At 38.0% G+C, this 27,871-nt stretch overlaps 1 protein-coding gene across 1 annotated transcript in view; it reads left to right on the top strand.

Moving 5' to 3' along the window:
• Nucleotides 1-14: 14 nt before the first annotated feature.
• LOC115882825 (dynein heavy chain 10, axonemal) overlaps nt 15-27,871 on the top strand; it is a 30,735-nt gene continuing 2,878 nt past the window's right edge. Inside the window, exons 1-18 of the mRNA XM_030901071.1 lie at nt 15-433; nt 1,632-1,766; nt 1,858-2,169; nt 2,231-2,283; nt 2,354-2,578; nt 4,775-5,022; nt 6,617-6,797; nt 7,882-8,121; nt 9,456-9,646; nt 9,708-9,906; nt 11,141-11,388; nt 11,445-11,589; nt 11,817-12,018; nt 12,084-12,287; nt 12,580-12,908; nt 13,330-22,976; nt 24,789-25,525; nt 25,580-25,711. Coding sequence (XP_030756931.1) covers nt 190-433; nt 1,632-1,766; nt 1,858-2,169; nt 2,231-2,283; nt 2,354-2,578; nt 4,775-5,022; nt 6,617-6,797; nt 7,882-8,121; nt 9,456-9,646; nt 9,708-9,906; nt 11,141-11,388; nt 11,445-11,589; nt 11,817-12,018; nt 12,084-12,287; nt 12,580-12,908; nt 13,330-22,976; nt 24,789-25,525; nt 25,580-25,711 — 13,672 coding nt within the window. The 5' untranslated portion in view covers nt 15-189. The remainder of the gene's footprint in view (nt 434-1,631; nt 1,767-1,857; nt 2,170-2,230; nt 2,284-2,353; nt 2,579-4,774; nt 5,023-6,616; nt 6,798-7,881; nt 8,122-9,455; nt 9,647-9,707; nt 9,907-11,140; nt 11,389-11,444; nt 11,590-11,816; nt 12,019-12,083; nt 12,288-12,579; nt 12,909-13,329; nt 22,977-24,788; nt 25,526-25,579; nt 25,712-27,871) is intronic.

Here is a 27,871-nt window from a genome sequence, read left to right on the forward strand (position 1 = left end):
AGAAAATGCACAGGACCGGACTGAAAATAATTCGAATTTAAATTCGTTACCATGGATATGGGTTATTTTTCAGTAGGCTTGTTTAGTAAACAAGTTTTTCTTTTTTTTTGCTTCTTTTCGCGTGAACTGAAACACTTTCTTTTACTTTTTAAGCGGTTTTATTTATTTTTGTTTGTTTTCTAATACAAAATGGGTACTGATTTTCGGCGGGAATGGATCAAAAATACGGTGACAAAATTTTTGGGACTGAATTCGGGGCAGTACTTCGAGGACATGGTGGCCAATACAGACGAGCTGGACTACGGGCTATCGTCGTACCTCGAGGACGATGTTTTGGATCAGGAATTGTCGCCCGACAACAAGAGGTTCTTTTTCGTGCACAGGACCTCTTACGAAAAGCTGGTCGAAAAGGAAATTATTGTCCCTGAAATCGGTAGGCCATATAGTTATTTTTGGACACTAATTATTTTTTTAAAACCTAGAAAATTTTAATTTTATTACCTTGGATAAATATACGCACTTTAAATTTTGCTTTAAAAAAATAAGACTAATTTAGAGGTTGCTAAGGTAACGCTAATCACAGTCTTTTATTTTTAACGCATTTTATTTTTTTTTAAATAATTTAAACTAATCATATTCAAACTTACTGCATACAACACTTTACTAAAATAATGTTAAACGTAGTGCGAGCTTATAAAATGATTGAGAAAATTTACATTTTAAAAACTTAGACCATCGAATATCTAGACATTTAAATTTGTGAAAATCTTGTAACCAACATACTAAATCTGTATTTGACGTCACACGAGGGCAAAAGATCAGAATTCTTCTTTTGTTTCATGATTTATTAGTAAAGAATGAAGAGAAGTTACTAAATTAGATAGATATATTGAACATTAATAATTATTTATTCATAGTCAATTCATAATATAATATTTTAATTCGATTTTTAATAAATCAACAAAGTATGTGCAGTTCCCGCCAAAAAGTTGATAATAAATTGTATTTTTCTATTAAGTTATCAAAAAAGTTAATAAGCTTATAATACCTATGCCCATACTAAAAAAAATAATTAAAAAAAACTTAGACTATCAAGTACGTAGACACTGTGAATTTCTGAAAATCATGTAGCCAACATAAAGCTATATTTGACGTCATATCAGGGCAAAAAGAACAGCAATCTTATTGGCAGGATTCGTTACATTGGTTGACATATTAAAGATACAAAGAGTTGCCAAAAAATTGTATCGTTTTTAAAATTTAATTAAGTTTATAATGTCAAAAACTAACAAAATTTAATTAAAAAAAAAAACTTAGACCATTAGGTGCGTAGACACTGTGATTTAGTGAAAGTCGTGTAACCAACATAAAACTGTATTTGACGTCACATCAGGGCAAACAGAACAGTGATCTTATTATTGATTGCTTTACGAACTGTTATTGGCTAGATCAACTTTGTTTTGTTTAATTCTAGCAAAAAAAAAAACACGTGTTTTAGATTTTTTAGACAAAAAAAAATCGAGATATTTTTGAAACTTGCTTTATATGTTTCAAAAATAATTTATAGAGACGTATAAATAAAAGACTGATTTGGTCTAATTATTACATTATTAATAAGTTGATGATTGTAGTCAAGAAAGAACCAGTAGTAGAGGAAGTTGTTGAAGTTGAAGAGAAGCAAAAGAAGAAAAAAGGCGGCAAAGGGCAACAGAAAAAAGGTACCAAGAAGGGGAAGAAGACTCCCCCTACTTCACCTGCCCCTGAAGGTACTTGTTTTATTAGAAAAAACAATAATACATTCGAAAAATTATGAGAGATATCAACCATAGATTTAATTTAATTTTTAACGCATTCTAGACAGTCCAAAAGGGACAGAAGACGTGACGGAACCTGCCTCGGAACGCCAGGAAGATACTCCACACGATCAGGAGCAACCGGGGAGTACCCAAGAGGCACAGCCCGAAGCCGTACCTCATGAAGTACCTCCTGGGAACCCCGAATCGGTCTCGGAGTCGCCCATGACCGAAACCGAAGCCTCTACGTTGCCTTCGGCCGAAGTCACCGACGTCGAAGTCTCTGACGTTGAGGACGATGGCAAAACGAAGAAGAAGAAGAAAGGAAAGAAGGAGAAAGGCAAGGGTGGGAAGAAAAAAGGCAAGAAGCATGAAGGTAGATGATGATTTATATTTAATTTTTTCAGAAAAAATGATATAAAATGTTTTTTTTACAGTTGAAGAAGAATTACCACCGGAGGAGGAACCAGAAGAAATCATTTATGTGCCTGTAAGTATTTTTTATATATTTTATTTTTAAAGTATTTTTAAAATAAGTATATGATATCGTTTTTTTACAGAAAATAATTCAAGAACTGGTAGTGGACTACACGATGAACGGGAGCTTCGGCTCCATAGCCGAGGAAGCCAGGAACCAGCGATTGGTCTACCTGTTTCGGAAGACCGAGGTGGGAATCCCCAATTTCGACAGCATGGAGGACGCCAACATCGAAATGCCCTCCTACTTTATTGTGGGAGTCCTCGGCGAGAACGTCATCCAGAATCTGTCGTTCGTCACCAGAGAGGTTCGAAATAATCATATACAAAGTGGAAATAGTTTTCTCGCAGTTTTACGTGGTTACAGGGTGTTTCAGTTGGTTAGGTTAGGACATATTGCTGTTTGTTGTCGTCACAGGACACTCAACAGCTTTTTTCAATTTTTTTTAGATATCCAAACTTGATTTTTCACATGTAGGTGTACTATTTTTATGATTTTTTATCCAATTTTTTTCGGTAAGTTTCTTGCAAAAAGCCTTGCAGTTTTTCTATGTTTGTCAAAATTCAAAAAAATGGACAAAATGGACATCTACAAAGTCTGCTCCTTATATATAGGTCGTACCAAATAAATTTTTAGTCGCGTGATTAAGCTTGGCAGGCACAGCGTTGCCTACCTTTACATATTTTCTTTTAAACGAAAATAAATTAATTATAAATAAATAAACAGTTATTATTTACGCCAACAAAACTCACCTTTTTAACAGCACTTAAGGGACTTAAAGGGCCATTACTACCGCCTTTCCTTTCAAAATATTCTAATAAGGTTTTTTTGCAACGGTCATTAAGCTATCTTGTACACTTCGCACTATCAGAGGTCCTAGAAAGAACAATGTTCGACTGCAAGGTCTGCTATAGTCTATAAAATGAATAACTTTGAATTTTGACCGTTATTTTTTAACAACATGGCAAATATAAAATCCCTCTGTCAAAAAAGTTACTGATTTTCTTTAAATTGAGTGCCTGAACGAATCAGATAGGTAACTCTTTTTACTTTCGTGAAATAGAAAAGGAAAATAATAAAACAAGTGACTGTTCTTCCTCTTCTTGCAAAAATCAACACGAAATGTCATAATTGACAAAAGTAAAATGTCATCAGCTTTTGACATTTCTAAATATTAGACCAATGCCGTCTCTAATAGAACAGCCACGGACCGAGATTTATGACGTCACGCTAGTTAGATACTACGGATTAATAAATATGTTCCTCGTATTCATGGAAACCATAATTATTCCTCGTATTTGTGGTTTGTATTTTAGAAATGATATAGTTTACATGAAATATACATAATATACAGTTAATAAATAAAATATAATATATACCTATTTATAGTAATAAATACTTTGGCAAATAAACTATGAACCATACAAATGCAGCAAATGTTTTACAATATACAAATAATGAATAGGTGGTACATAAGATAATGGGTAAAACGTAAAATATATTTTAAATTTTGGGGTTTGAAAATCGATCTAATTTAACAAAAAACATTCAATATCTAATAATAGTGATGTATTATTATTTGCATTCACAAAATTTATTTATATATTATAATGTTTACTGCAATTAATAAACTAATATAAACTTGTCAAAAGATGACCATATATTTTTTTAAATTATTATTCTTAACACAAAAACTATCTACATTGACTATGGAGTACGATTTCAGCCATATTGTAAAACATTTGCTGCATTTGTATGGTTCATAGTTTTATCTGCCAAAGTATTTATTACTAGAAATAGGTAAGTATGTATATATATTGTATTTATTAACTGTATATTATGTATATTTCATGTAAACTATATCATTTCTAAAATACAAACCACAAATACGAGGAATAATTATGGTTTCCATGTATTCTACAACATATTTATTAATCCGTAGTATCTAACTAGCGTGACGTCATAAATCTCGCTCCGAGGCTGTTCTATTAGAGACGGCATTGCGTCAGCATGGCAGCAAGTTGCTAATCTAATAAAATTAACACTCGAAAAGCCCGCGGGAACTGTCAAATTCAAAGTTATTCGTTTTACAGACTATAGTAAACATTTTTAAGCTTAAAGAATCACAACACAATTCATTTAAACGAAAAACTCGCGTAATACAAAACTAAAGTGTCAAAAACCAACGACAGTGTCAGGAAACAAATAAATAAATGCGACAATTTGACATTTTTACAGCAGAGCTACCACCGGAATCCCCAGCGGGAAATTTAAATCCCAGTTATTCAGCCGAATACGTCACTCAATGACGTCACTGAAAATTTAATCGGTATCGTTTATATTTCATACTTATTTTTATCCCAATCTTTAAAAAAAAAATTATGCGGATAATAAATAATAATGGTAGCTCATAATTTAGAAATTCTACCACACCTACAGGGTGATTCACTGGTGTATATTTTTTCGCTCAGTTGATTTATCATAAGAAAAACACGGTTTTTAGCTGATGGTGCCTCTGGTTCAGTACACTTTTGCTGATCCGAAGAAGAAGTTGTCGGACGCGGACGTGAACAGGAAGACGTCGGTTCGGCAGGAGAAAACCAAGAGGTTGACTATACTGTCGAGCAGCGCGTTGAGCAGCACGGCCGACTTTGATGCGCTGACCCAGAGGGAGGAGGAGGGTGCCTCCAAGATGCCCATCAAGGACGAATTGCTCGGGGAATTGGTCGGCTTCACGTCCAACGTACAGTGGTAAGCCGGTTTTGCAAATTTTGACTAAATTTTGCCACTTTGGTAGCATATCGCAGCCCCGCAACTACGGCACTGGCTGTTCGTGACGGTACTCTAATTATTTTACGCTATATTTTTTAATTGTATTCATACCCTAGATCATATACCGGGTGTTGCATCGTCGAGCGGGACATAGGAAACAGGGTTTTAAAAACTACATAAACTACATTACATGTAGTTAATGTAGTTTATGTAGAGGGTGTAGTTTATGTAACCTATGTATGTAACTTTCAAATATCAAAGGTTTGAGGTGAGGTTATAATAAGTTGAAGCTTTAAAAACACATAATGTATTTAAGAAAACAGAAGAAATATGGCTTTAAATATAATATTTACATCATATTATTTCTATTACACCTCATACAAAGGAAAACTATTCATAATATCAATACATAGTTTATTAACGTAGTTTTCATGTAGTTAATGAACGGGAAAAGACGTAGTTTTTGAAGAAAAACTACACGTAGTTAATCAGGTAAATTACGTCTTAATTAACTGCTTCCGAACCCTGATGGAAATCCCATGTAAATTTTAATGGGATCAATTATTATTGGCTTCCCTAATTATTTTAGAGAATAATTCTATTTAGGTTTATTGAAGAGCACTAAAACCCACATTCAACAGAATAACTTTAGATATTTTTGATTAGCTCGTTTACGAGTTATCGACGATTTCTTTTTAAATATTTCTCCTTTCTTATGGCCCTGTATTTACTTATGAGCACCAGTCAAAGTAAAAGATAACTGTCAAATGAAGTTGTCATTTCAGAAATTTACCTAATTGTGCTTTATTATTTTATATTTCATATTTGAAGGAATAGTAGTTATGTCGTTTCAAAATTCGAAACGCTGTAGTGTGATCTATTCCTATTTCATCCTCAAGTTTCCTTGTGCTGATCTTTCCATCGTTCTCTTCCAGGCACAATAAAACTTCCAAGTCGGTATCATTTCTTGCATCTTCTCTTTGTTCCTGCCTTGCTTCACATCTGCAGTTATTTATTAGGGTACCTTTGGTCTCAAATCTCTGGATATTCCTTGCGATTGTACATTTTCCAGGTATCGCTCTATTCGGATACAGAGCAGCAAACATGTCCGACACCTTTTGATAACTAGTTCCTTGATAATACCATTTAATCATCAATACTTTTTCTTCGGTAGTGTAATTCATGGCTAATATTTTCGATGTAGGTATGAGTTTTTAATAATAATAATAAAGCACTAAATAGACAAATTTCTGATTCAACTTCATTTGACAGTTATCTTTTACCTTGACTGGTGCTCATAAGTAAATACAGGGCCATAAGAATGGAGAAATATTTAAAAAGAAATCGGCGATAACTCGTAAACGGGCTAATCAAAAATATCTAAAGTTATTCTTTTGAATGTGGGTTTTAGTGCTCTTCAATAAACCTAAATAGAATAATTATTCTCTAAAATAATTAGGGAAGAGAATAATTGACCCCATTAAAATTTACATGGGATTTCCTATGTCCCGCTCGACGATGCAACACCCGGTATATGATGTAGGGTTACTACACTGACAAAAATTATATACAGGGTGTGCGAACATATAGAAGACGATATAGATCTGCCCATGGCGGACGTGTCGGACATTTTGAAGTCCGATCGCAAAGACGAGGAACTGGTTCAAGACGAAGAAGTGATCCAGAAATTTGAGGAGGTTGTCATGGGCTGGGAGAGGCACATTATCAAAATCATAGAGAGCTATCTGGCCAAAGTACGTACAGGAAATAGTTTGTACAGGGCGCCTATCGTACGCCGCGGAAGCTCCAAGGAGAACGGTAGTTTATATCGAAATTAAATTTTGGCAGCGTATATAAATTAGCTGAAAGCATTTTATAAAAATATATAGAATTATACAGGGTGTCCCCAAAAAAAGTTACACATCAAAGTTGTGTTTTTTCTAACGGAACACCCTATATATTAATTGATTTTCGGATTCTAGGAAGAAAATAAAGGTGAGTTTTATTAAAGAAGCATACACCTAAACTCTAAGGATTTCGACATATTTCACATTTTGTGAAAATGAAGAGTAAATTTTAAATTTCGATAACAGCTACCTAAATTTTAGTTGACCTTGTATAGCCTGATATTTAATTACAGTAACCATTGTATGTTAAACCAAATTGAAATTTGACCCGAAAAGTTATACAGGGTGAGAGAAAATTAATATGGAACACTAGTCACTTTTAAAAGCAAGTTACTCCTTTATTTTAAATGGAACACCCAGTATATTTTCTCGGTGTTCAATGGGGAATTTTTATATCTTTAAAATATTATTAAGGTTGCCTACCCCTCAGACAAAGACTTTCCTAGATATTTTAATTTTTATGATTTTGCGTCATTAGATCTCAATTATTTGAAAAAATCTAGGTGGCTGTGTGATATATCTTTTGTTAATTTAACAAAAATTAAAGATTTTAGAGTAAAATACTCAACGTTAATAAAAAGATACACCTTTAAAACATAATTTAATTATGAGAGAATTAAAACTAGATATAAACCTATAATTTTGTGATAAAAATTAGCTAGATGCTCAAAATCCTTCCTTATTAAGAATTAACCTACATATGTGCTCACAAATTTTCATTTCAATACAAACTGTCGTTCTCCTTGGAGCCTCCGTGTATGAGAGGCGCCACCCTGTACAGTTTAATTTTTTAATGAATGTTCCATCTCCAAAAACAAACGAATTATAGTCGGTTAAAAATGGGACAAAATAAAATAAAACTACTGTACTGTGTGTCCAAGAATATTGGTCTCTGTTGACAGAATATTTGAATAGTACGATTTTTTGACAGGTTCCTATAGGAAACGGGCCTTTGCCAGAGTTCGACTACTGGCACGAACGAGAAGCGGCCTTCAGTTCCATCGTGGAACAACTGAAGAAACCCTCCCTGGTCAGGATCACGGATATCCTGGAAAAGGCCAAGTCCCTTGTGGTGGAGGCCTTTATCCACTACCAGAACGAACTAAGGAGGTACTATGCCGAAGCTAGGGACAACGTGCAGTTCCTCTTCACCATCAGAAGACATTTAAAGGTACCACTAGTAGAAAAGCTCTATATAAAGACTGTTCAACCATGTTACAACGTTACGTCATCATTATAAGTCAAATAACACCATTAGTAGTGATTTGACGGTAGTTTTTAGTGTCTTTGTGATTTTGTTCCAAACGAAATATTTTACGTTTGTTTTGTCTCTTGTATAGCCTATATAGGACATCGGCATCAAGAGGCCTACTAATATCTTCTAGCTGGCCGTAGTATTTGATTGTATTATTGGTATCTCTTAAAAGAGAAAAATGGGGATAACTATTTTAAGAATCTTTATTGAAAAGTTTTTGTTAATCTATATTCTTTGAATAAGAAGACTAAGGAAGGAGCATATCAAAAATCTTAGATCCACCGCGATGGACATCAAGTATGGCCGACTTAAATTCCGGTTTATCAGTGCCGTTCTAATTTTATTTAAAAAATGTAAAACTATGATGTAGGATAGACGTGGGGTAGACTCAATAATATGTTGTTTTATTTTACGTTGTGAATAAATATTGGTAGTTATTAAAATTGTTACAAAAATATATAATTCTAATAAAAATAGATAAGTTATAATAATTTTTTATTAACACAAACATCCGATACGCTACTGAAGCAGGTAAGTCAAATTGACGTATCTAAATTGTTTGATATCTAATCTTTGACAAGTAGTAAATAAAAGCAAAAATGCAAGAAAAAATATAGAATTAGTTAATTTAAGTGAATTTCATAAATGATCGGTTTACTACACGTATGTACATTATACAGCCACTTACTAGCGAAAAGTTGTTCCATTATTTCACTCGATTTTTGCCGAGATCTACCGCACGCTACACAACCAACTATTTTAGAGTCTTTTTCGATAAATCGCGATAGTGTCACTGTTAATTTAAGTTCTGCCACAATTTCCATCTAGATTTACTACCTTTATACAACTATCAGTAGTGGAATAAATAATAAATAACATAAAATAAGCTCCGTAAAGACTGACAAATCCACAAAATTTCAAATCAAATTCAAATGTGTCAAATGAATCGTCAAACAGAACTGTCAAGGATCCCCACCCTAGAGTCCTTTTTCCGCCCACCATGCATGAATACATGGATAGTATTATGCTCCTTCCTTAGTCTTCTTTTATTCAAAGATCTATATTAAAACTCCTAAAGACTGTTCAGCCATTGTTCATCGTTACGTCATCGTTATTTGTCAAATATGAGTTTTAGGGTGTGTCTGAGATTAGTTCATGTTGTTTGCCGTGATGACGTCACCATATCTCTTCTATCTAGTTTTCAAGTGATCGAGAGGGTCTTTTTCTACTTTTGACATTTTTTTCTTTAGCTGGTGTCGAACAGTAACGACTTTGAAAAGGTCAAGTACTGCATCCCGGACCTGATGGAAGGTCTACACTTGATTTGGGTACTGTCGAGGTACTACAACACTGACGAGGTGATGGTGCCGTTTATGGAGAGGATCGTGTGGTGTCTGTTGTCGAAAGTGCGCGGCGTTTTGGACAGCAACTATATTTTTAGGTAACGGGAGCCAGATCTCTTGCGAGTTATACTATATATGTATTTAATCGATTTGATTTAGGAAACCGTTAAACGACCTTAAGAGGATCACTAAGAGCGCTGCCGAGATGTTGGACACCTGGAAGTCGTCCTATATGGCTACCAGACAGAAAATCGAGGACTCTGAGAAGGGCCAGAGGTGGGAGTTTGACAAGAATAAGCTTTTTGCAGCTTCAGATTACATGGCTAAAGTGTGCAGGGACATCTACCAATTTGCCACGGTAAGATTCTATTTTCTATTATTTATTTGTATTTTGTTAACGTTTTTAATAAAAAAAAACGGCGTCAGAGATGGCTTTGAAATGAAAAGCGAATATTATGGATCGTCTTTCCAAGCCTACTGGACGCGTTTTTATTTTATTACCGGTATTTCTTGATTAGTGCCTATTAGAATTTCATTTCCAATAGTAGATACACAATAGATCTCTATTAAATACAGGATGTCCAATATTTCGTGGACATTGAATTAGTGCGTAATATTTGAAAGCACCTATTACATATGTGTCTATAGTTGTAATAATTGATAATCTACGAATAAAGATAGTCGTTTGACAGTTTGACAGAACTTTTGAACCGAACCCTGTGTTATTTTTCAACATTATTGTTATATGTTATATTATGGATAGATATCTTTAGAAATTATCGGCCTATGTGTTATTCTGATGTATGAACTATATTATTGTAAAGTTTCATTAAAATCCATTCGGTAGTTTTTGCGTGAATGACTAACAAACATCCATATGGTAATCGCAAAATCAATTTTCGATGCACGTCATCAACTTTGAGTGACAAGCGAGGGCGGCAGCGCTGCCAGATTGTAATGGATTTAGGAGATGCATATTATACAAAATAATGACTGACACTAGGATAATTGTCAAATAATAAACGACAACTTTGCTGAACACGACGTAATGTGACCAACATAGCGATAATAAAATTCGGTTTAAACTAATTTTTGCAGCTTTAATCTAAATAAAATATCTGTTGCAATCATTTGCTCTATATAAAGTAAAATGAAGAGTTGCTCGGTATCCTAAATTATACAACAAATTTAAACATTTTAGCCAAAATTTCATTTAGTCAGGTTTATAGATTACAGTTGAGGGTTGGAACCTTTGGTGTTACACAGCAAAATAAAACATTAAATCACCACAATACAACAAAACACTAACTTTATAGTTATATATAGTTTATAATCATCTGCTGATGATGCTAACATGGTTAGCGAAACGCGCGTCCAGTGTAAAAGTAAAAGTGTTTTGGTGTATTGTGGTGATTTCGTGTTTTATTTTGCAGGTTTATAGACTTTAGTGTCAATGTCGACATGATTGATGACGTGTATCGGAAAATGTTTTGCGATTACTATACAAACTTTCGCGTTTATAATATTAGTAAGGACGTTATATACATATCTACGGAATATTGGGGAAACCCTGTATATCTACTTGTTTCCAGACTGTCGGGCATTTCAAAAACACGTTCGGTCCTGAACTGAGGTCGATCGTTAGCGATCCCCAGGCCATTGACAACGTGGCGAAACGCGTTGACAAACTGGTCCTAAACATTGAAAACATCGACTTTGACATTTTCGATTCGAACTGCAAGGAGAATTGGGACGCTGTCTTGGCCAATTGCGACAAGGAAGTGCGAAAACTGGACTTGGAGGGCGCCAATTTCATCGATCAGACTTTTAAGATGATTAGGTACGACCAACAGAATCGAATAGGAAACTAGAATTATTTTGAATGGTTTTTTAAAGGTCTTCCGAAAGCGCCCTGGACATGATGCTCAAGTTCAAACACTTGGAAACACGGCAAACCATACAGAACAAGTTGATGCAGAAGTTTGACGTGATTTTGGACCAGTATATCAGAGAAGTTTTGGCGGTGGATGATACCTTTACCGTAAATATTTTTTCAACGCTCTGTATAGTTTGTCCAACGACACAGGGAAAATTTCGACAAATTATTAACACAACTGTTGCTGTCAACGATCCTCCCATTTTTGTTGGACAGACTATACAATATGATCAAACATTTACAGTCATTGACATTACCAGTGATGGTATACTGGTCAATAAACAATACCCTTAAAATTTACATGCGATTTCCTCATTCGTTGGATTTAATAGAGAAACAAGAGGCATCCAATCCTGAACAAGGACAACCAGATGCACGGTGGCGCCATCTACTGGGTGCGCCTGTTGTTTTACAAGCTGAAGAGGCCGATTTTGAAGTTTTTGCCCGTTACGGAGTTGATGGACTCGCCTTTGAGGGAGGAGTCTTTTGGTGCTTATCTGAAACTTGCCAAGGAATTGAGGGCCTATGAAGAAGGTTGATTTTTTCCTCAAAAAAATATTCGATTTTTTCTAAAACGGTACCGATTGTATAAATTTCAGCTAAATTGGAGGAGTGGATGGAGGCTTACGCGCAGATGTCTGAGAAGGTGATGCAGATGGAGATATTGAAGCTGTCTGATTTGTCCAGGAAGAAGTACTTCAAGCCGATCAGGGGATCTGGACCCAATCCGGCGGAATCCCAAACCAAGAGTACCCAGTCGGCTTTGTCTACTCCTACTCCTGGCAGAGGAGTCGGTACAAAATGTAAGTATAGGTCGTACCAAATCATATTTTCTTTTAATCGAAATATTTTAGAAAACAAAAATAAATTCATTATAAATATAGGGTCGCTTATATGTATGGAAACGGTCGATTATTGGGTAAAATATAGGAGGTACCACAAAAAGTTGAATATGAAAGTTATAGGGTTTATAAATATCTATTAGCGGGTAATAAATTTAAGTATACAGGGTCGTTCATAAAGTCGTGGCACATCAAAGTTTCACTTTTTTCAACTTGACATTTTTTACAGCAGCGCTACTATATTTTTTTCCAGCTGGAAAAATACCAATAAGAGCTTCAGTGTCGAGTTATTCCGTCCAAACACTCACCGAGAAGATCCACACTCAAAAAAACCTGACTTGGCACGAAATAATGGGACCCAACATCATGTCGGACTTTGGACTGAAGTTCGAACTCAACTTTGACGACTCCCTGTGGAAGTTCTTCAAGAGCGTCGAAATGTTTGAACTTTTGAAGTTCACCCTACCCGAAAGCATCCGCTTGGTGGCCATGCGCAAGGAAAAAGTCCAAAAAGACGTTAATGCCGTCATAAAAATGCTCAAGATGTACAACGACATCGTGGATAGACTGACACCTCCGCAGGTATGGTAATCGCAAAACAATTTCCGATGCACGTCATCAACTTTGAGCGACAGGGGATGGCGACAGCGCTGCCAGATTGTGATGGATTTAGGAGATGAATATTATACAAAATAATGACTGACACTAGGATAATTGTCAAATAATAAACGACAACCTTGCTGAACACGGCGCAATGTGACCAACATAGCGATAATAAAATTCGGTTTAAACTGATTTTTGCAGCTTTAATCTAAATAAAATATCTGTTACAATCATTTGCTCTATATTTAACCATTTTTGCCAACATTTCATTTAGACAGGTTTATAGACTTTACTGTCAAAGTCGATATGATTTATGACGTGCATCGGAAAATGTTTTGCGCTTACAATATTATACAGAAGAATCTGTCTTTTATCTCGTTTTATCTCCTTTCATTTGCAGACAACTTTTTTGAAAGAAAAACTACAAGAAGTCGAACTTTACATCCAACAAGGCCTTTCCAGAATCAAATGGTCCTCTTTGAGCATCCAGGACTATACGGTAGATTGCATCAACATGATCACGGCCTTGAAAACCTTATACGAGCATATCGGCCACATTGAGACAGACATACACAAAAGGATCAAACAGTTGGCCACGGCAAACTTGTTTGACTTTATACCGGTTAAAGTTTGCGACACTAGATTGCCTTGCAAGGAATTCTTTGCTGAGATCAACACTAGACGCGCCGAAAACTTGACCAACATGGTGAAAGTTTATCGATCGATTGGCCCGATTTTGATCAAGCTCGAGATGATTGTGTTGAACACCAACACAGGAAAATCGCCACAAATGAGACACTATTACGAATATTGGGAGGTGGAGATCTACAAAGCCCTCATAAGCATGACCATAAACAACTTGGAGACGTTTGCCAGCAAGATTGAAAGCAAAGAACTTCTGTTTCAAGTGGACGCCTTGGTGATAACTCCGGAAGTCGTGTTGAGACCCACAGCGACAGAAATCTTCAACATAGTCGTGAAAACCGTCGGCGAATTCGTGGAGAGACTGCACGCATTCCCACGCTGGATGCTCGAGACTTGTTTGCTGTGCCACCCCGTGCAGTACGGCGCGAAAGAAGAGTACCTCTACTCGTTTTTCGACGACGTTATCAAGGTACCCGACATCAACGATGCCGTGCAAAAGTTGCAAGAAAGCGCCCACAAAACTATCACCACCGTGCACAAGTACCTGCAAAGATGGAAGCGCTACAAGATGCTGTGGACGTTCGATAAAGAAACCACCTGCGAGAAATTTATGGCGACCTGCATCAAACTGGAAACCTACGACGAAAAATTCATGTTTTACAAGGAAATCGCCGAAAATATGATCAAATATCGGGACTATGTCGATTTAGGGAGTGTGAGGGTTAATCTTAGACCCCTCCTGAACTTTATAGCTCAACACTGTCGCGAGTGGAAGGATACCTTGGGCCAGCTCCTCGACGCCAGCACCTACCAGCAGATGTTGAGGATGAAGGAAGACATCGAAGACCTCCGCGCCACTGTCAAACTCAATATAAAGGGTCTGGACCGGTTCAAAGCCATCATGGTGGCGATCGCTATGATCCGCAAGCGAAATATCCAAGCTGAGCTGGATTTCAAACGGTTTCAGGAGGTATACTCCATGTTGAAGCAGCACGAGATCGAGTACGACCCCGAACACCAAGCCCTGGCCTTTCGGCTGGAAAAAGACTGGAAATCTCTGTTACTTTCCGGATTGTATCGGGAACAGACGCTGGAGGGAACCAAGGAGCGTTTTGCCGGACTCACCCTCAAGGAAATCGGCGATTTTATGGAAGTGTTACGTCAGTTCCTGGAAAGATTTGATAAAGAGGGTCCTGGAGCCGTCGGAGAAGACCTGGATACCGGTTTGAAGCTGATGGAGGAATATAGAATCGAGTTTGAACAATTGGAAATTCGAAGAAGCGACTTGATGACCGCCGAGATGCTTTTTGACATTCCCCTAGCGGACTATTCGGACTATATCAAGGCGAAAACCGATTTCGATGGAATGGACGTGCTCTACAAAGTCTACAGAGCTCAGAAACATGCTAGGGAACTCTGGGGAAAAACGCTGTGGGCTAATCTGAACCCCCAAGCCTTGCTAGACGGAATCGACGGGTTCTTGAAGGAATTCCGAAAAATCTCTAAGGAAATTAGATCGATGCCTGTCGGTTTAACCTTAGAATTGAAGATGAAACAGTTTAGAAACTCTGTCCCCCTCATGGTGGCGTTGAAAAACGAAGCTCTGAGAGAACGACATTGGAAACAGCTCATGGAGAAGACAGGGATAGTTTTTGACATGTCGCCAGATCGTTTTACGCTGGATAACATGTTTGCCATGGAGCTTCATCGATTCCAGGAGATTGCCGAAGGCATCATCAACAATGCGATCAAGGAATTAGCCATAGAGCGAGGTGTTTGGGAGATATCGGAAATCTGGAAGACCATATCGTTTATCGTGGTGAAACATATGAAGGGTAACGAGGATAGGGGACATATAATCGGACCCACTGAAGATATCATGCAAATTCTAGAAGATAATTCCATGAATCTGCAAAGTATGGCCGGTTCCCAATTTGTTGGACCTTTTCTTGCGCAGGTACAGAAATGGGAGAAGACTCTAGCTCTGATTGGTGAAGTGATTGACGAATGGTTATCCGTCCAGCGGAAATGGTTGTACCTGGAGGGTATATTCGTTGGTGGTGACATCAGAGCTCAACTCCCCGACGAAGCCAAGAAGTTTGACGACATCGACAAGGCTTTTAAGAAGGTTATGCTGGAAACCGTGAAGAAACCCATCGTTTTGGACGTTTGCACGTTTCCAGGACGCTTGGACGAGTTCAAAAATCTCGGAGCAGGTCTGGACCGGTGCCAAAAATCTCTCAATGACTATCTGGATTCGAAAAGACGGCGTTTTCCGAGATTTTACTTCATTTCCACCGAAGAATTGCTCTCTATCCTCGGCAGCAGCGACCATAACGTCGTCCAAGAGCACATGATCAAAATGTTTGATAATATCAAGTCTCTAAGGTTCACTACGGACAGCAACGACCGTGTGATAGCCTCTGCGATGATTTCCGGTGAAGGTGAAGTGATGGAATTCAGAAACGTAGTGATCATCGACGGTAAAGTCGAAGACTGGATGAACGACATCTTAAATGAGATGCGTAGATCGAACAGGTTTATAACAAAGAGCGCTATATATTACTATGGTAAAGTTAGACGACCTCGAACTCAGTGGATGTTGGACTACCAAGGAATGGTTTGCTTGGCGGGCAGCCAAGTGTGGTGGACGGCGGAGGTTGAAAACGTATTCAACAAAATCAAGAAGGGAAACAAAAGAGCCATGAAGGAATACTTGAACCAACTGAACGGGCAACTGGATGAGATTGTAATCACAGTACGAGCAGATTTGACAGCGAACGACAGAACCAAATTCCGAACAATTGCGATCATAGAAGTCCACGCGAGGGATATAGTAGAGAACTTTGTGAGGGACAGCGTAATGGACGCTCACGAGTTCGAGTGGGAAAGTCAACTAAGATTTTACTGGGTGAATCATTTAGATAATCTCTGGGTGACGCAGTGTACCGGTTCGTTTGAGTATGGATATGAATACATGGGACTGAACGGTCGTTTAGTTATAACTCCCTTGACTGACCGAATCTACTTGACCATCACCCAAGCTCTGATCATGCATATGGGAGGCGCTCCTGCCGGACCTGCCGGTACAGGCAAAACCGAAACAACCAAAGACCTGGCTAAAGCTATGGCTCTGTTGTGCATTGTGACAAATTGCGGGGAAGGCATGGATTACAAAGCTATCGGCATGACATTGGCCGGTCTAGCACAGTGCGGCGCTTGGGGTTGCTTTGATGAGTTCAACCGCATCGACATATCAGTTTTATCGGTTATTTCAACTCAGTTACAAACGATCAGGTCAGCCCTGATGATGAAACTGGAACGATTCACCTTTGAAGGAGTCGAAATCAACCTAGATTCGAAAGTAGGGATCTTTATCACTATGAACCCCGGTTACGCTGGCAGGACTGAACTACCTGAATCGGTAAAAGCTTTATTTAGACCTGTGGTGTGTATTGTGCCGGACTTGGAGATGATCTGCCTGATTTCGTTGTTCTCTGACGGTTTCTTGGAGGCTAAAGTTTTGGCTAAGAAAATGACTGTGTTGTACAAGCTGGCAATGGAACAGCTTTCCAAACAATCGCACTATGACTGGGGCTTGAGAGCTTTAAACGCTGTACTCAGAATGGCCGGGGTGCTTAAACGAGCTTCCCCAGACATTAAAGAAGCTCTGGTTCTTATGCGAGCTCTCAGAGATATGAACCACCCCAAATTTGTGTACGAGGATGTACCGTTATTTTTGGGACTGATTAGAGACTTGTTCCCAGGGATGGACTGTCCCAGAGTCGGGTATCCAGACTTTAATGCAGCTGTAGAAGAAGCCTTGGAGAAAAATAGGTACATTGTGCTGCCTTATCAGGTGGATAAAGTGGTTCAATTATACGAAACAATGATGACCAGGCATTCCACCATGGTCGTAGGGCCTACAGGAGGTGGAAAGACTGTAGTTATAAACGCTCTAGCCAGAGCTCAGACCATTTTAGGGTTGCCTACGAAAATATACACTCTAAACCCCAAGGCTTGCTCGGTAATTGAGCTATACGGGATCCTGGACCCGTTGACTAGAGACTGGACCGATGGATTACTGTCAAACATCTTCAGAGACATGAACAGGCCCACAGAAAAACAGGAAAGGCGTTACATATTGTTTGACGGCGATGTGGATGCTCTATGGATCGAAAACATGAACTCTGTCATGGACGACAATAAACTATTGACTCTAGCCAACGGAGAAAGGATCAGACTTCAGGTTCCCGTATGCGCGTTGCTTTTTGAAGTTGGGGACTTGCAGTATGCTTCTCCGGCTACCGTATCTAGGGCTGGTATGGTCTATGTCGATCCAAAAAATCTCGGTTACCAACCCTATTGGGATCGATGGGTGAATACCCGGAAACATCCGCCTGAAAGAGAAGCTTTCGGCGATTACTATAACGTGATAGTACCGGATTTGATGGCCTACGTTATGGAAGGAACGTTAGGGAATAGACAGGTGACGCCTTTGAAGACTGTGATTCTTCAAACGGGCTTGAACATGATCACGCAACTGGGATGTATGATCGACGCTATCTATCCTCAACCTGAGGAAGATACTAGAGATCCCGAAGAATCAGCTGACTTGGATCTTATTAAAGCTGTCTTTGTTACCGCTATATATAATTCTATTGGTGCTGCTTTGGTTGATTCTTGTCGCTGGGAATTTGACGACTACATGAAGAATCAAATGGGACTTCTACAAGTTGCCGATACTATCGAAGAGATGTGTGACCTAAGTCATACACCCAGTACGTTTCCCCTGCTCTACGATTACTTTTTGGATATAAAACAGAGAGTTTGGGTGGCTTGGGAGTGGTTGGTACCGGGATACGTCCACGAAAGGAACCAGAAGTTCTCTCAAATCTTGGTACCGACAATCGATACAGTCCGCGTGACTTACATCCTGGAATTGATGAACAAAATCAAAAGACCGGTGGTTTTGGTGGGTGAAACTGGAACTTCCAAGACTGCGATCATACAAAATTTTCTGAGACACTTGGACCACGATGTTTTTATAATATTGAACATTAATTTCTCGTCGAGAACTTCTTCCATGGACGTTCAAAGGAATTTGGAATCGTCTGTTGAGAAAAGAACCAAGGAAATTTACGGTCCACCTATGGGAAAGAAGTTGATATGCTTTATAGACGACATGAACATGCCTCAAGTTGATGATTACGGTACTCAGCAACCTATAGCTTTGCTGAAACTGTTATTTGAACGTGGTGGTATGTACGATCGTGGAAAAGATTTGAACTGGAAGTTTTTGAGGGACATTTCGTATTTTGCCGCGATGGGCGTGGCTGGAGGAGGCAGAAACGAAGTAGACCCCCGATTTATCTCGATGTTTACCGTCATGAACCTGGTATTCCCCAATACTTCAACCTTGCATCACATATACTCCTCAATTCTGGCAGGGCACTTATCTATTTTCAATGAGGAACTTCAGGTAGCTCCAATTTTGATGACCATGACGTTAAATCTGTACAACAGCTTGATCGTTCAACTACCTCCCACACCGAGCAAGTTTCATTACATCTTCAACATGCGTGATTTATCCAGAGTGACTGCGGGATTATTGCAGATAACTATCAAATTCTTTACCGCTCTTCATCAGCTGATTAGGGTTTGGAGAAACGAGTTCATGAGGGTGTTTTGTGACCGCTTGATCAATACGGAAGATCAAAAGTTTGTCAAAGGGGAGCTGATAGAGCAAATAAAAAAATACTTTCCTAAAAAAGAAAAGCCTCAAATAGTCCAGCCGGATGTAGACGACGATGATTTTGTTTTTGTCGAACAGCCTCCAGAAGAAGAAGTAGAGGAAGAATCAGTTGACATTTTGGAGTACGCCATGAGAGATCCCATTCTGTTTGGAGACTACCGTAACGCTACAAACGAAGGAGAACCTCGAGCCTACGAAGACCTACTAGACTATGACGCTATATACTTCCTGTTCCAGGAAATCATCGAACTGTACAACGAGAAAAGGGAAAAACTCAGCATCGTACTGTTCAATGACGCTCTAGAACACTTGACCCGAGTTCACAGAGGTTTGCGATTGGAAAGAGGCCACGTTATGTTGGTGGGTGTGGGAGGTAGCGGTAAAAGTAGCCTCACAAAACTGGCTGCCTTCACTGCCGATTGTGAAGTGTTCTCTATCACTTTGTGCCGAGGCTACAACGAGACTATGTTCAAAGAAGACTTGAAGAAACTCTATAACCAGCTGGGTATCGAGAAAAAAACTACAGTGTTCTATTTCACTGCTGCCCAAATTGTCGAAGAGGGTTTTCTGGAGTTTATCAACAATATTCTTATGATTGGATACGTCCCTTCATTGTTCACTGATGATGACAAAGAACAAATTATCGGTACATGCAGACCTGCTGCATCAGCTGCTGGATACGGTGCTGGAAAAGATAGCGTCTGGCAGTATTTCATTAACCAGTGCATCAATAATTTACATGTAGTGCTGTCTATGTCACCTACCAGCGACGTTCTTAGTAAACGATGCAGGAATTTTCCGGGATTGGTTAATAACAGTACCATCGATTGGTTGTTTCCGTGGCCTTTACAAGCTTTGTTTGCCGTAGCTTCAGTTTTCCTCAAAGAAAACCCGAAGATTCCTGAAGAATACCGCGATACGATTATAGAGCACGTAGTCCACGTTCATCAGTCTCTCAGCGATTTCACCGAAAGATTTCTTCTAGTTTTGCGCCGAAAGAACTACGTTACCCCTAAACATTACCTCGATTTTATAATGAGTTATTTGAAGCTGTTGGAAGAAAAGGGAAACTACATTAACGCTCAATGTGACAGATTAAAGAGCGGACTCACCAAAATCGAAGAGGCCAGCGGTGAATTGGCTATTTTAAATGCCAAGCTAGAGAAGCAGAAAATTGTTGTCGGTAAGGCTACAGCTGAATGTGAGGAAATGCTTGCTGAAATCGAGGCGGGAACTAAGATAGCTACCGAGAAAAAGGACGTGGCTTCGTTTAAAAGTACTGAAATCGAAGAACAAGCTAGAATAATTAGTATTGAACAGGCCGACGCAGAGGAAGCTCTGGCTTCAGCTTTACCAGCCTTAGAAAGAGCTCGACTAGCCCTTTCAGACCTCGATAAATCGGATATCACTGAAATCCGCTCGTTTGCCACTCCTCCAGAAGCTGTCCAGGTCGTTTGCGAATGCGTCGTTATTCTAAGAGGCTACAAGGAAGTTTCCTGGAAATCTGCCAAAGGTATGATGGCAGAAGCGAATTTTCTGAGAAATCTACAAGAAATGAACTGCGATGCGATCACTCAGGCGCAGCAGAAAGCTTGTAAAGCTCACATGAAGAAATCCTCGAAGCTCGAAGAAATGGCCAGTATCAGCAAAGCCGGGTACGGATTGCTGAAGTTCGTGCAAGCCGTCTTGGGTTACTGTGCAGTCTATCGTGAAGTCAAGCCAAAGAAAGAGAGGGTAGAGCAGTTGCAGGCTGACTATAACGCTGCTAAACGTAATCTAGAAAAACTGTATTCAGAAATTGCGAAATTAGAGGCTGATTTGGATAAACTGAACCAGAAATACGCGGATGCCATGAAACGACGCCAGGAGCTTCAGGAAGAGACCGATATAATGATGAGGCGCTTGGAAGCTGCCGACAAGCTTATTTCTGGGTTGAGTTCTGAAAAGAACCGTTGGACTGAAGATTTGAATCAGCTCCACCTCGAAAAGGAACGATTGATAGGGAACTGTCTTCTTTGTTCCGGGTTTCTGGCATATTGTGGTCCTTTTACCTTTGAATTCAGGAGAGATATGGTTTACCGTGACTGGTTACAGGATCTTGAGGACAGGAAAATTCCTCTAACCCTACCGTTTAGGCTGGAAAGAAACCTAACCACTGATGTTCAAGTGAGTCAGTGGGTTTCTGAGTCACTTCCTCCCGACGAACTGTCTATACAAAACGGGATTTTGACTATGAGAGGTTCCAGATTCCCGCTGTGCATCGATCCCCAGCAGCAAGCTTTGAACTGGGTTAGAAAGCGGGAAGAGAAGAACAACATGAAGGTTTTGAGTTTTAACGATTCAGATTTCTTGAAGCACTTGGATATGTCGATTAAGTACGGTGCTCCGGTTTTGTTTCAGGATGTTGATGATTATATCGATCCTGTAGTCGAAAACGTAATTCAAAAGAACCTCAAAACTGTCGCGGGAAGGGTTTTTGTGATTTTGGGCGACAAGGAGGTTGATTGGGATCCGAACTTTAGACTCTACATGACGACCAAGTTCTCAAACCCTTTGTTCAATCCATCAGTGTATGCTTCTGCAATAGTAATAAACTATGCCGTAACACTGTCTGGCTTAGAAGACCAACTGCTCAGCGTGGTGGTGAGAAACGAGCGTTCAGACCTAGAAGAACAGAGGGAAACCTTGATAGCTGAGACCTTTGTAAATAAAAACTTGTTGCAAGACTTGGAGGACTCCCTTCTGCGTGAGCTCTCTACAACCACAGGCAATATGCTTGATAACGTGGAATTAGTAACTACCTTGGAAAATACCAAAAGCAAAGCTACAGAAGTGATGGAGAAACTGGAACTTGCCGCACAAACCTCGAAAGATATCGATAAACTCAGAGATGTGTACAGGCCAGTTGCTAAGAGAGGCGCAATATTGTTTTTTGTGCTGTCTGACATGGCTGGAGTTAATGCAATGTACCAGTACTCTTTGGCGTCATATTTGGAGGTCTTTGCTTACTCCCTGAGGAAAGCCCTGCCTCATACCATCCTAGATAGACGTCTGTACAACATAATAACGACTTTGACACAGAATGTGTACGATTATGGATGCACGGGGATCTTTGAGAAGCACAAGTTGTTGTTTTCGTTTCAAATGACTGTAAAACTGGAACAAAACGCTGGAATTGTTTCTCAAGCGGAATTAGATTTTTTTATAAAGGGAAATGTAAGTTTGGAGAAGTCAACAAGAGAATGCCCGGCTACATGGCTAGCTTCACAAAACTGGGAGAACATTTTAAAGCTCTCTACAGATTTTCCGTTGTTATTTGAGAAGCTACCCGACCAACTTGAGAAGAACGTTGAAATTTGGGCTGAATGGTACGACCTGGACACGCCAGAGACGGTAGAGTTTCCGTTTGGTTACAAGCAAAGCTTGAAACCGTTTCAGAGGCTGTTGTTGCTGAGATGTTTCAGGATCGACAGGGTTTACAGGGCCGTTGGTGATTATATCACGGAAATAATGGGCGAAGAGTATATTATGCCGCCTGTGGTGAGCATGGAGAATATCTATGAGCAGTGCTCACCGACTACTCCGGTGGTGTTCATTTTAAGCCCTGGATCTGATCCCACTGCTGAATTGATGAAGTTAGCTGACAGGTACGTAAATCTTGTTTTTTGTAAAAGCGTTTCGAAATTGATAGTTTTTGATATTTATTTGAGATTCGAAATGACATTCTTGTAGGCACTAGTCAAGGATACTATAGAGATAAGGATAGTTCGATTCCTATCTTCCTGCACTGTCAGTTTTTTTACGTCGTCTACTGACCGAGTTGAAGTCGGCGCTAAAGGTTTTAGACAGCGACAGTTATTTTTACATTTGACGGACGAGCGCACAGTGCGCTGGAAGATAAATTTAGCGGGACAAAAGCGTTTGGTTAGAAATAAGCCAAAAATTGTGTACTGATAAGAATAAATAGTAGACATTCCAATTGATACAAAATTGCATGAATATTCTTTGTATTTCGATACATTTTTATCAACCAAATTTGGTCGTTTTCTGCTCAGCAAGGCAGAGATCATACGAAAACAAAATATTTACAAGTGCTTATACATTTTATTAGAAAGCCAAATTATGTTGAAGATTGCCAAAGGTATGTACTTTTCTATTGTACGTATATTATTTGTTAAAATCCTTCGTGCCTTTGTTCTGCGGATATCAAACTTTCACTTTTTTTTCAAATATCGATATATTGAATGATGTAGATCTTTTGAGTTACCAATAGTTACCAACACAGGTAGTCACAGTAATCACAGGTGAATGCCCAAAAAAATTCATTTAAATCGGATAGTATAAAAACAAAACAACTCCATCAAAAGGCACTGAGTTTAAAAAATTGTCTTAGATACTTACTATATATGAATTTACAATTACCGAGTGTTAAAATTAAAATATCTATCTTATTTATTATTTTCAAAATAAAATATATTTTTTTAAAATAAATTATAGAGGGTGTCACAAGATTACAAATTAATTAAAAAAAACTGCTAAAGAGTTTTTTGATATCATAATTTTATGTATTTGGCAATAGTTTACAATACGGTTTTTGTGTGTCATGTACGAATAATATCATAGTTTTATTATCTTGTATTTATTAATTAATAAATTAGGTTGTTAATAAATAAATAAATTTAACCATATAGTTGCTATATATTAGACCATTTGCTACGGTCTTAGATTTTAAGTCCCAAACATTGCTCTTGAGATTTTGTCCCGCTAGAATAACCATCTCCGCACTGTGGAGCGCTGGTCAGCGCGTGACGTAGCATTCCACGGCGACTACGACAGCGGCGATTTGACGCGATCGAACAGTCCTTTAGAATATATACAGTAGCTTCTGCTTCTACGTAAACTGCTTTTAATTTCTTATTTGGCATATCTTTCTGTCCCATGATTCTTTTTGCTATTTCGGTTTTCTGTTCAATTGAATTTTCAATGTAACCTTTAGCAACCGAGCTTGATCGCCAACCTCCATGTCGCTTTAAAGCTTTTCTTTTTAAAAATGCAATAAGGTTTGTGAATTTGCTAATATCTACGTTTCTGTTCAGGTAAATCATGGTGCTGAGCATCGAATATTTACTACACAGAGTTGACGGCTTTAAGGTAGTGGATAACTTCAGGAAATAGGCTAGCAATACCTTTTTCTGTGAAATTCTCAACATGTTTTTCTTTGACCCAAGTTTCAAAGTTGTTGTAGGTGGTCTCGTATAAGTTTTTCGACTTGTCGGGCACTAACGTGGATAGCGCAGGTTCAGCGGCTTGTTGAATATCCAAAGACTCGTCAATCACTCATTTTTTCACAAAACTTTGTATGAAATTCGTTGCAAAGAACACATTCATTTCGCAACTTGTTACCTAAATAGCTAATTTGAATTTGATGTCATTTTATTAAATTTTTCTGTTCTTTTAAGGTCTGGATTTGGTGGAGGTAAATTCCGATACCTTTCTCTAGGTCAGGGCCAGGAAACCAGCGCTCTTCAACTACTGGACACCGCCATATCCAGAGGTCAGTGGTTGATGTACCAGAACTGTCACCTGCTCATACCTTTTGTCAAACGCTTGGAAAAACATATCGAGAAAATCAGCAAACCTCATCCAGATTTTCGCCTCTGGCTTACCACAGATCCAGTGGATAGTTTTCCTATTGGTATCTTGCAGAGATCTTTGAAAGTCGTGACGGAGCCCCCTAACGGGTTGAAGTTGAACTTGAGAAACACCTACTTTAAAATGAGGCCTCAACTGTTGGACTCTTGCCCGCATCCTTCTTTTAAGGCGTTGGTGTATGTGCTCGCCTTTTTCCACGCAGTGGTCCAAGAACGAAGGAAGTACGACAAGATTGGATGGAACATTTGTTACGATTTCAACGAGTCAGATTTCAATGTTTGCGTGCAGATTCTGGACACGTACTTGATGAAGGCTTTCAAAGCTAAAGACGTGCGTATACCTTGGAACAGTTTGAAGTACTTGATTGGTGAAGTGATGTATGGGGGAAGGGTTATTGACGACTATGACAGGAGGATCGTCAAAACGTATATGGACGAGTATATGGGAGATTTCCTCTTTGATACGTTTCAGCCTTTTCATTTTTACCATGACACGACTGTCGATTATGTCATACCTGAGGATGGGATTAAAGATGACTACATAAGTAAAAAAAAATCGTTATTTTTACTTTTTTTTTTTGAAAAAAAAATTTTTTTAGATTTCATTGATGAACTGCCTTTGACCAATAGTCCAGAAGTTTTTGGTCTTCATCCAAACGCTGAAATTGGGTACTACACGCAAGCCACCAAAGAAATGTGGAATTTATTGATTGAACTCCAACCACAAGTTTGTAAGTACAATATGATCGAAAAAAAAGCCGTCGGAGATGGCTTGGAAATGAAAATCGCTGTCATTTTATTTGTAAAGTTATCCTACATCATATATACTTACGTGGATTTAAGTAAATCACTATGGAAACTGTCGCAAACATATCAACGACTTCCATTTATCTTCTTTTTTTGTTGCACACGCGGTGCTTCTACTCTATCCATCTTTGTCGAGGACCTATCGTCCGCGCGCCAAATTTGAACATTAATTTGTAAAATGCTTATATTTGAACAATAAATTGAATGTTTACCGTCACAAAAATTAAATTACCTATATAAAAAATACATTTAGCCACTCCGTACGAATATCAATATTGTTAGGAAATTTAGCCAGAAAGTATGCATGTGGTTTAATGTTTGAATAAGAAGACTAAGGAAGGAGCATAATGCTATCCATGTATTCATGCATGGTGGGCGGAAAAGCCACCATAAAAGCTCTCTAGGGTGGGGATCCTTGACAGTTCTGTTTGACGATTCATTTGACACATTTGAATTTGATTTGAAATTTTGTGGATTTGTCAATCTTTACGGAGCTTATTTTATGTTATTTATTATTTATTCTACTACTGATAGTTGTATAAAGGTAGTAAATCTAGATGGAAATTGTGGCAGAACTTAAATTAACAGTGACACTATCGCATTTATCGAAAAAGACTCTAAAATAGTTGGTTGTGTAGCGTGCGGTAGATCTCGGCAAAAATTGAGTGAAATAATGGAACAACTTTTCGCTAGTAAGTGACTATAGGTATAATATACATACGTGTAGTAAACCGATCATTTATGAAATTCACTTAAATTAACTAAATTATATATTTTTCTTGCATTTTAGCTTTTATTTATTACTTGTCAAAGATTTAATGTCAAAGAATTTAGATATGTTAATTTGACTTACCTGCTTCAGTAGCGTATCGGATGTTTGTGTTAATAAATACTTATTATAACTTATCTATTTTTATTACAATTATATATTTTTATAACAATTTTAATAACTACCAACATTTATTCACAACGTAAAATAAAACAACAAATTATTGAGTCTAGCCCACGTCTACCCTACATCATAGTTTTACATTTTTTAAATAAAATTAGAACGACACTGATAAACCGGAATTTAAGTCGGCCATATTTGAGGCCCATCGCGGTGTACCTAAGATTTTTGATATGCTCCTTCCTTAGTCTTCTTATTCAAAGGGTTTAATATAAATAAAAGAACAACTGAATACTTTATTTGCCTATGAAATGATAATTCAATTCGGGGACCTTTATATTAGAACTTCCACACATCAAACACTTTCTAGTCATTTCAACAAATAAGAAAATATACGTATTTTTGTAATAATCTACTTATAACTAAAATTATCTAGATATTATGCTACTGTATGCTGATGTAATGCATGTAATGACACTTACCGTCGAAATATCAATTCCGGGTTAGAATAGTCCACCTTTTTACAAACTATGCACTGGCGAACCATCGTAGATAGTTAAAAACTACTTTAAATAGTTTTCTTTGCAATAAACACTAATATAATTATTAGAAAGTTGTTCAAAAGCTACAAAAACTTTCAACTACCGCAGAAAACTCACAACCGCGCGCTGTCAAATATAAATTGAATGAAAACAAATGAAAAAACGTCAAATGTCAGCGTAATTCCTACAGATTTCGACAATTTCGTAGTAAAGATGAATCCGCAGCGATGCCGCTAGTTGTCATTGTAATTTCCCTAATATAATTTAACTCGAAAACTAAAAAAAAATTCAAAGGTATAGGTAATCCTGGCACAATCTATGTATATTAATTAAAGTTATATACCTATACAAATATTTAGTTTAACGTTTCTATAGAGGTACTCAAAAAACATTAATAACAATAATAACAATTGGAGCTCGAACCGTATTCTATTACATACCGAGTAAATCTGTCATCGAAATGATTTTTTATAACGAAAAAACGTCAGTAATCGCGATAATTTCAAAACTCAAATTTTTAACACGTAACAGGCCATAACTGAACAACCACTTTAGATATTGAAACTTTTTTTTATTTTCAAGTTCGGATATTTTACAATATGTTTACATAAGAAAATTCGATAAGATTGTTTTTTGCATTCAAAAATTGTAAA

This window comes from Sitophilus oryzae, unplaced genomic scaffold (assembly GCF_002938485.1).
Source record: "Sitophilus oryzae breed Bouriz unplaced genomic scaffold, Soryzae_2.0 scaffold_179_pilon_pilon, whole genome shotgun sequence".
NCBI lineage: Eukaryota > Metazoa > Arthropoda > Insecta > Coleoptera > Curculionidae > Sitophilus > Sitophilus oryzae.